The sequence below is a fragment of the Xiphophorus hellerii genome, chromosome 4 (assembly GCF_003331165.1).
Source record: "Xiphophorus hellerii strain 12219 chromosome 4, Xiphophorus_hellerii-4.1, whole genome shotgun sequence".
NCBI classification, from domain to species: domain Eukaryota; kingdom Metazoa; phylum Chordata; class Actinopteri; order Cyprinodontiformes; family Poeciliidae; genus Xiphophorus; species Xiphophorus hellerii.
Window position 1 is genome coordinate 23,935,503 of NC_045675.1, and position 10,206 is coordinate 23,945,708.

At 39.4% G+C, this 10,206-nt stretch overlaps 1 protein-coding gene across 1 annotated transcript; it reads right to left on the reverse strand.

Annotated features, from left to right (window-relative positions):
• Positions 1-2,784: 2,784 nt before the first annotated feature.
• gatm (glycine amidinotransferase (L-arginine:glycine amidinotransferase)) lies at positions 2,785-6,981 on the reverse strand. Its single transcript, XM_032561269.1, has 9 exons — positions 6,835-6,981; positions 5,747-5,965; positions 5,456-5,651; positions 5,173-5,363; positions 4,872-5,009; positions 4,591-4,755; positions 4,408-4,471; positions 4,198-4,314; positions 2,785-4,091 (listed from the first exon to the last, which is right to left on the reverse strand). The coding sequence occupies exons 1-9, from the start codon at positions 6,901-6,903 to the stop codon at positions 3,979-3,981; spliced, it is 1,272 nt and encodes a 423-aa protein (XP_032417160.1). The 5' UTR covers positions 6,904-6,981; the 3' UTR covers positions 2,785-3,978.
• Between the last annotated feature and the right edge of the window lie 3,225 nt (positions 6,982-10,206).

Genomic DNA, 10,206 nt, shown 5'->3' on the forward strand with positions numbered 1-10,206 from the left:
AAAGGTCTGTTGGTTATTTGTGAATTACATAGATTTCAAGTGATGTTTTTCTTTTCTTTAAAATCTATTTTCCTGGAATTAGGAAAACAGCTTTTGATCCACCCTCCTCTTTATTTGACTCTCCCACTAGAGGTCGCTAAAGTTCCAGACCTCCCAAATCCTCATTTGTAAAACTTTACGGAAAATATTTATTCAAAATTGTATTTTTGGAGGAGTTAATTGACTACTGTAATTTCAGATATATTTCAACATGCTATCACGTCATGTCTTTAGTGTTTTAACTTTTTCTACCTCATCAAACCAATCTTAATTTGAGGCATAGATGAGATGATTGTTTTTGAAAATCACCTTTAGTATAGTATTCTTTCTTAAAACTGCATTTCCATAATGCGGAAAAATATGAACTTTTCCCCAGATGTTCTACAGTCTATTATAATCAGTATTATTGTGCTGTACAATTGTAGAAAACATTCCTCCTGAAAGTATTTGCATCTTTAATGAACATTCCTATACAAGGACAGAAGACATCAATATTCTGGGTTTAGTAAGACTGAAACACTCAGGGTTGTAATTTTTCTATTAACATTGACTGATTCCTGTGCTGCTATTTCTCAGAATTGCACATCAGTGGTGCTTTTTAAGATAGACGGCCTTATTCATCTGACCTCTTAGGTTAATTTGAGCGACAAGGTCCCTCTGAGACATAACATCTATTTCTCTTAAAATCTGACACATTTGAAAGTTTCATCATAGAAAGAAAAGCTTCAGTTGTTAAGGCAAAAGAATGAAATGTGGAGACATTGCAAGTTGCATCCAAAACATTTTGGGTGCTGATCTCTGAAGTGCAGTTCCTACACGACCCTCAGAAGCATCAATAGGTAGACGTATATAAAGGCTGATGGTTTTTCAACTTCACTATAAACATTCAGATAGAAGTTCGAGGGGGAAAAAAAGGCAGTTGTGCTAAACTCTGAGTTCATCCTGGGAACAGTCTGTTAAGTAGCCGATCTAGTGCCATAGCTGCAAGTGCATTAACTGTTCCTCTTTATGTTTATCACATAGACATCCATACAACTGTCAGGTTATTTATATAGCACTGTTTTATGACATTATGGCATTATCTGAAGCTGTAAATTAAATAAACACACTACAGTCAGGTGAAATAGTTTCATACCAAGGTTTTTTTGTCTGGATGGTCTCGGGGAAGCCTTATGTTTTCCTGTGTGCCGAAAACAACAATTTATAAATTAGATGAGAAATATATTCAGGAACTGGGGAAGCAGTGCTGCTTGGGGACATTTAGAGTTCCCTCTGCAGAGCATTGCAAGGAAAGCTGCGTTGTACGTTTTCTCTCTCCTCTTATCTTGTCCTGGTATGTGCTGAATGATGATCCTGATAAAGGTGTTTTGGTTCCTAGAACAGAATTGTTCAATATAACAAGCGCTGAGGTCCACAGATTTTGGACCTCAGCGCATACATATGTATGTATATATACTGCTTCATGCGCTGTAAGCAAAGGTACCTGTGCTTTCTTTTGGGTTCATTTGTGATGGTTCTAGTATCTAATTTAATATCTTACTTCACTTCTCTGCTCCTTTGCATTAACAAATTAACTGTAGTTTGTTTCTGATGAACTCCTTCCATTTGCTGATTTTATGTTTCTTCTTCTTCTTCACTTTTATTTTTCCCAAAACTGCTCCACTTTGCTATGAGCCACCTTGATTGCACACTATGTTACTTGGCTTTCTAAATCTATATAGTTTAATTGCAGTAATTTGTTGCATTCTCTACTTAACTGGGTAACCAATATATCCATAAAATCCAAATCATCAGCCCTCCATCATAATGTTGGCATGAAGAGATCTACTTTTCTCTAGTTGTTGAAAATCAAATAAAAACATCACTTTGGATTTTTTTTTTTTGTCTAAGCCAAAGTTTTTTCATTTTATTTTTTGGGGTATTCTTTGTGCTTATTTATCACAATTAATTTGTATCACTTTTGCTCATCATTAATACCAAGAGAAACGCTAAAGGCAGGCCACGTAACAGTGGTGACTTCTGTCGGATCTGGGTCAGATTTGGTGCACCTTGTTATCATTTGAATGGAAAGCATCATCCGTGACATAAATAAACAATGTCATAATATTTAGCAAATATGAAACTTGTGGGATTATGATGGTTCCTTTTCTGGTATTCCGGATAAAAGAACAGCTAGAACAATCTCTAGATACGTATCACCAAAGCAACATATCTTGATGCTGTATAGAGCACCACTAGGTGTGACCTCGCTCATTCACTACTTGTTTATGAAGTTTCAAAGTTTCCCTTCTTCATGTTAACGTTTTACTTAATTCTAATGGAAAATTTTAAGCTTTTATCACAGCTATCCTTAAAGGAGGGAATGCGTTATCAAAAATGATCAACTTTCTAAATTGGTGAGCGGATTTTCCCCAGAGACTGCATTTATTTAAACTGATGGTTCAATTTTTCTAATTTTTACAGTGTGAGGTTATGGTATAAAAGGTAAGGAAGTGACATCATCCACAGTGACATGAGTCATTTCCTACCATGGCCACTCAGGGAGGAAGAAGCCATTATCCCTAAAGCAATAAATGAAACAAACAAGCAAAAACAAATATTTAAAGACTTTGTTTCCTGTCGTCAAATTCTAAAATATGGCTCAATGCTAATTTTTGCAACCATAACTCAATCAAAACAATGCAATAAATAACTATTTTTCACAAGTAAATTAAACCTTATAAAAACAATCCAGAGCCAAATCAATGAAACTTGAGACTTTTTAATTACATTTTACTGTCATGACATACTACAAAACATCACTTGCATCACTCTGTTGAAACAAATTTCCTCTCAAATTCATCTCCTCTAAAATATTTTAAGCAGTTTAAGACATTGCAATTGTATAAGCAGTACATAAAATAAAATAATTATACCCTCATGCATTTTCAGTTTGTTGAAGCAAATAAGTAGCTCAGCGGAAAAAGACTGGCAGCATGTACTGTAACTGGCCCAAATATGCAACAGGAGAAAACAGCAGAGGAAAAAGGTATACAAAATCTGATATGGACCTCATGGATTTTTACGAAAATATATAAAAACACTTATTGCTGGGAAATCCAATAAAAAGAGTTGTAAAAATAAAAGCAGAGGTTTTCCAGTTTAATCAATGTTTCTACAAATGTGATAAATTAATATGGTGTCTTGAACCACCTAAAAGTTTTATACATGTTTCTTTATAAAAGATATTGGAAAAAGGTAGAGTTGTGATTTCTCAGGGTGCTTTTCATTATGCAGTTTCCTTGGTTCTTAAATGTCCCTTCATCTTATTACAGACAAAGGAAAAAGACGTAATATAGGAGACATTTGCTCCAGATACCTACACCTACAAGTAGTTGTAGCGAGAATGCAAGGAAAAGAAGGTCTGGATAAGAAAAAGCACCCTGAGTGTTCAAACAGAGGTAGCTTCTAACCTCCTGTGCCCAAGTTTAGTGACATTCGCATACCAAATTGTACCTTGTCCTCAAAGCATTGGCTTTTAGATGGGTAAGCTTCACGCCTGCCAGGCCAGAAATGCAGTTAATATTGAGATTCCTGTTTGAAATAAACCAAAGATTCTTGCTATTCAGCATGTGTGTGCTGTTTATCTCTTAACAAAGCTGTTTGCAAAGGCACTCCAAGGTCCAGCAGACCAAAATCATCCATAAATGTTCAATTAAGACACAATCCGGAGAGGAGCTTTTGGTCGAACCAAAAACCCCCCCCCAAAAACCCACCCTACTGTCATTTGTTTCACATGGGTTTAAACAAATTTCCTAAGTTAGGATTTCAGATTTGCACACAGCAGATTTGATCAGATGTAAGCTCAATCTTTTTTAGTGATGTTTATGTATCTAAGAAGCTTCCGGATTGAGGCTTTAGTTTTTAAAGCTCAATAAAAACTGCCTTTTTCTGGCAAGGCTAGTGGAAGTAGGACTCCAGGTTACCACGGCGGCGGACATCGGTTGTCCAGCAGTGGAAGCCACCGCCAAGTGAGTTGGCATGGCGAATGTTCACCTTTATGGTCTTGATACCTGCTCGAAGCAAAAAAAACAACATATTTATGTTTTTTATATTTATGTTTTTTACATTTCTGTTTTTTAATTTAAGAGAAGAATAATTTAAAAGTGTTGCACACACCGAGGTTTTCAAACATTTTATGAATTGTGCCTTCATTGGCGTCAACCAAGACACGCTTCTCATCCAGCATCAGCACATTCATGGACAGCCATTTGGACGACATCCACAGTGGATGATCTGCAGAAAAGTTTGGGTTTTTTCAGTAAAAAAAGCAAATCAACAAAACAACTTTTTCAAAAATTCAAACCAAGCTTTAGCTGAAGTACACACCATCAGGAATCAAAGGTGTCGGTGGTTTCACAACAGTCCAGCCGGCTTTCTTGAACATGTCAATCTGAGTTGCAGATTTAAAAAAAACAAAAAAAAAAACATAGCAATGGACATCGAGATCTGTCATGAACAGTTTATTTTCACATCCACAAGAGGGCAGCAGAGTACTCTCTCTGAAAATACCTGGCGACATGGGCGATCAGGGTTTGACAACACCAATCCGGGGCCGATGATGTTAAAAGTGGCATCAATGTGCATGGGGTTGGGATCCTTGAATGAGATGATGTGCACCTTGTAATCTGGGGCCAGATGGCGCCTCATCCACTCGATTCCCATGTAATTTGTAACCTGCATTGGGGCAGTATGCAGAGAAAAAGCCTTATGACCTACCCCAACCATGCATTCAGTTCTGATTCCCTGTGGATTGAATCAGTACTGCTTGGCATGAGAGCAATGCTTTGTACCTGACTCCTCTGGACGAAAAGGTCCCTCCCGGCTCGAATGAAGTCAGCAGCATCGAAGCAGGGCTCATGCTCCGTGGTCACAAACTTCCCCTGGGCAGCCAGCTTGTGTCTGTCCTCCACAGTGCGGATGGGGTAGTCCTGGTTGACAGGAGAAAATAATGATTTACACCAGAGCAATTAAACTGTGTGGCATGGTCTCTCTTCACGTACGACGACAATAAACGGCACGGGGCAAAGAGTTCAGAGGCGATATGAAGAACTAGATCCAACAGCGCTTGCTGCTGCTGCATGAGTGCCTCACCTGATCATACAGGTCATCAGCCATGGTTGGCTTAGGAGCTGTGGTCCACTTTGCACCTTTTCTAAAGTACTCCTTGATCAGAGGCCTATAGGCACGGTACTCAAAGAACCGAGCCCTCCAGGCCATGGGAGCTTCTATAATTTCATTTCCGACAACCATGAGGATGTCTCTTGGCATGGCAGCATACATTCCTGCAACATGTTCAATAATGCACACTCGTTATCAGATAATAACAGTCAGATTATGACTGTAGCACCAGTCAATGTTACACAATGCTTTTCACCTGTGGACGTGAAGTCTGGAGTTTTGTATTCGACAGACCAGTCGATGGGTTCTGGCCTCTTGACAACGACGCCCTCGTGACTCAGGATATTGCACATTTCTTCAATCTCAGCAAAGGCTTTTTTCAAGTGGTCCGCAGGAAAAGACTGGCCCCCATGCTTCTGGTAGAAGGGCCAGTACTTCTCGTATGTGTTGGCCTGATCAGACCGTCACGACAGGGTGACACACAGTTAACATCACTGTCACACTTTTACAATTTGCGCTTTGTGGACGGGTCAGAGGAGACGCTTACTTTCACTTCCACAGTAAACGGAGGCACGTGGGCGTTTTCGGCTCGCCCCACGATCACCTCCTCAAGAGGGTCCCATTCATTGTAGCTGCAGACGGGACACTCCTGGTGAATGGGCTCAGTAACAGGTTCCTCTTCAGCTGCTTGGCGTTGAGCAGCAGCTGCTGCACTTGAAGTGCTCTGGAAGGTCCTCTGCACCCAACCTGCAACTGACCGGCCAAGCTGAGCGAGAAGAAAATGGATCAGCTTTGGGCTTAGGTTTCGGATTAAATAATTTGTGAGAAAATATTTGCACAAAAATTTTCTTTTTTTTTTTGTGGAAAATACATCAACTATTTGATTTTAAAATACAGTTGTTGGTCATTAGCGCTGAGCAGGAAGCTGTTTCACAATGAGCATATTTATCAATGAATTTGGTTTTATTTTGGTGCAAGAAAAATTTTAACATTTGGAAGAAAATTTCAAAACAATGTGGCTTAAGGCAAAAAAAAAAAAAAAAAAAGAGGATCAAAGAAATACAGCAAAGATGAAACTGCTCCAAGACTCCGACGAAAACTGATCTCAGTTGGAAAGATTGGTTGGGTGCCAAAGTACACGTGTTATTAAGAAGCCTTATCTCTTAGAGATAGAGGTTACAGTATTGGCCCCGCTGGCTCCAGACCAGCTCTGGAGTCACAGAGTTTGAGAGCCATCTGCTGTGAAACAGCTGTTCGCTGTCGCTCAGGGACTAAACAAAATAAAGGGAAGAAAACACCCTGCACCGTTAGGAAAATCCAGTCTTTTTTGTTTTACTTTCTTTGAAGTGATCAGTGCCTTTCTTGTTTTAGTTTTGCATTTTCAGACATCTAAATGATTGAGCAGACAACCAGCACATCCATAAATCAATTAACCTGAGTTTAACCCAATCAGCTCAGATGTAATGAAGAAAAAGTCGAACAAAATGTCTTTATTCACCTTTAAAGACTTGTGGTTTCATTGAAACAGAAGATCAGTGAGACGAAATAAAAGCATGATTTCTCTTTCTTTGCTGAAAAAAAATAAAAACAACAACAACAACAACAAAAAAAACATAAAACCACCAGAATACAAACCATGGCTCCGATCAGATGGGCAGCCTCGGCCCCCCTGCTACCTCCTCTCAGACATCTGACTCGCAGCATTGTCCACAGAAATAATGAGCGAAACCAAAGGGCAGCGCCAGATCCAACTTTCTCTCTCTCTGTTTGCTATTGAAAGGAGACACTTTAGCTTCAGCAACTTTATAGGAGCAGAGACTACGTGTCTCTGAGGTCATTGGTTGCTTTTCATGTTGTGAGGCAACGTGACTTGAGAAAAAGCATTTCTGAAACACAATCCCTTACGCCAGCAAATTCTTATCAACTGGGCTTTTGGCGTCCAAAGCTTCAAAGAAATCTGAAAATGGATGAAGAACCGGTTCGGTTCGGCCGGATGTTTCTGGATGCGCCCATGGAGCGCTCAAGGATGTTTTGCAAGCAACAAAGTTTTTATAAGTTTAATAGCAGTCTTTGATTTTAACTTTACAGGGTTGCCTTCAGGGCTTCATATATCAGACTATGAACAATGTGAAAAAGCACAAATCCCAAATGAATTAACTTTATAAATGATAAAAATCAATAAAACATAATATATATATAACATATTTTGCATATTATATTTAATCTAATACACAGCAGCTGGCTTAAGATGATCTCTATGTGTTCTGTTAGGACTGATGACGTCCTGTATTCTGTGTTGTATGTTTTGCATGAACGTGGCTTTGTGACATTCTTTAATCAGGCTCTTAGGAGCAGGGTGGAAGTCAGAAAGGTTTGAGCAGAGCTGATACAATTGGAGAGATAGAGAGCTTTGCACAGGCTCCCACAGCACATGCTTCACTGGACTGTGCTCACATGAGTTTCACAACCACCCCCTCCCGCCCGCAGACCTCAGTGACTTCTGATATGTTCTTGCCCTCAAAAGAAATCTTTGACTGATTCCTGTGGTTCAAGGGATACATCATGAAGAAGATAGATTTTCATCTTCTAGTGAACTTTTAGGATTTGTAACATTTCTATTATGCTAATAAGTAAATGCAGGAAAGGTAGAAAATGTGAGTTTCGTCGATTGTATTGTTATTTGCTACAACAATGCTTAACAGCATTGTACATTAATGTATTGATTGTTACAATATTGTATCAATCAATAATGTTGGAAAGGCTCATTATTTTTCCCTTCCCTGGTGCCACAATTGTAAGGAAAATGCCAAACAGTATTTTCTGCTACTGACTACTTTGTTGTTTTTATTGTATCAAATGATTGATAAATAACTGATATTTGAAAAAACAAATATCGGTCAAATATAGCATCCTTAAAGCAGAAGTGAACAGATTGCTTTATGGCAGGGTTCCTACTTAAAAGTTCAGCTAAGCATAGCCTGGTAAAAACCAGTACCTAGTTGGCTCTAGTCTATTGAGAAATGATTTCACTAAATTGCTAATGAGTGGTTGTGATAGCAATTTGAGGCCAAGAAGCTTACCAGAAACTCGGTGTGCTGTAAACAACTATGTCCCACTGTGAAAAGAGACGTGCTGAGCTGAATGAAGCGGCCGTTAATGTTAATTTAATATTTGGAAGCGTGACCAACATAGACTGAACAGCTTTGTTCACCTCCTCCGACCACTGCCAAACTACAGGCAGACTACAATTCTGAAACAGCGCATAAAATTGATGTCACCGTTCACAACTTCTCCTCCTGTTTCCTGATTGGCCCAGTTGAATTTCTACCTGAGAAATCAAGGTCAACGGGAGAAATCCCAGACGGAGCACTGAAGTAAGAAGAGAATCAAGTGGAATTTCATAACAGAAATTCCCAGGTAAAACAAGCGACATATACAGCAGATAAGCATGTAGCTTATGTAAACAGTGTAGTGACCTATGCAGGTGTTATACTTTGCAGGTCGATGGGTACATCAGCATCTGCCAGGGTGTACGTGATTCATCGCCATCCCAGGGGAGTTTCAGGGACTACAGGAAGGGTAATGCCACATCCACAGAAAGAGGCTGAAACTTTCCATTTGTCTCAGAATTATGCATGGCTTCTTTTTTCTCTCAACTTTCATGAGTTCAACTTTTCTACAGTAAGCACGCAGGATTCCTTCTCATCTAAGACAGCACAATTTTAGATACCAAGCCACTAAAAGATTTCTTAGATGAGAGAAGGACCTTAAACAGGACAGTCTCTTTGTAATCGTTGTGGGAATTTGCTGCTTAATTCGTATTTGGTCTGTCGTGCCATTACTTAATTTTTTTTGATGAGAATAACATTGGAGACCAACATGCCTCATTGTGTGAAAGTGTTACATTAAGCTTATGTACGTATTTACCACATGTCACCATTTGTGTAACTGGAATGTACTTTTTATATCTTTGTGAATTATCAACCACTCTTGGTACAGAGTGGCTGATAAGAGACAGGATGAAGGAACTAGAGGAGGAAATGTGGCAGGTAATGTGTAGATATGACATATAGTAGTTTGTGATAAAATATCTCCTTCCCTTGTATTAATGAAACAAGGGAAGGAGATGTCCCATTTGTGTATGTAAATGGAAGCTCCATTGAAGTTTGTCACTCAGTCCCAAGATTGCCTTCCTGCATTATCCTGCCTGTATAATTAGCTGCATAAATGCATGTGTGTGATTTTAGTCCTCTCCCTCAATTTGTACCACAAATATAACTAAATAGCTCTTTAAAAGCATATTTGGTTTTAAGTTGCTTCTGAAGCCAGGTGAACTGAGGTGTCCAAGAGTTATTACTGTCCCACAAAATGTACCACAAGAGAAGCATCTTCACCCCTTTTGTTGAGCAAAACTGATCGAACCTAACACTGTCCACTACCCACCAGCCTAAGCTGGACTCAAAAAGGGGAAGAAAAGCAGAAAAACCTTCACTTGAAGCAGACTGCTTGAGGCCAAATGGCATTTGAAAGATTCCCCACAAACACACTAACATAATCTACTGCAATGCTTGTTGCTTTTACAAATCAATCATGAGCAACAAAATCTGGCTAATAGGCAGAGCAACATGTAGTGCACCTCCTCATTCCATGAATTCTTTAGGTTTTGCGTGGATATGGGAGGATCTCTGTGAAGAATTGCGTCTGCAAAAAATTACAAAAAGAAGACCACATTTGAATGTGGTCTTCAATGGCTCGTATCTGATCAGACAGTTCTCTGATCAGTTCTCTCTGACAAGTGGGGGAAAAAACAGTATGTTCTCAAAGGGGCACAACCTAGAGTGCCTTAACGTGTGTGTGTGTGTGTGTGTGTGTGTGGGGGTGGGTGGGTGTGGGTGTGTGTGTGTGTGTGTGTGAGGAAGGACGGTAAGGGGAACCCACTGCTTCTTGTGGGGACCGAAGCCTCAGGGAAATGCTGTTTTTGGTTCAGGGCTTAGATTTAGGACTAAG

Excerpts from the sequence above, each read along its gene's own strand:
- gatm (XM_032561269.1), bottom strand. The coding sequence starts at position 6,903 with ATGCTGCGAGTCAGATGTCTGAGAGGAGGTAGCAGGGGGGCCGAGGCT. Across the intron at positions 5,966-6,834 it reads CCCATCTGATCGGAGCCATG|CTTGGCCGGTCAGTTGCAGG; the intron begins GTTTGTATTCTG and ends CTTCTCGCTCAG. Across the intron at positions 5,364-5,455 it reads TCCAGACTTCACGTCCACAG|GAATGTATGCTGCCATGCCA; the intron begins GTGAAAAGCATT and ends AACATGTTGCAG.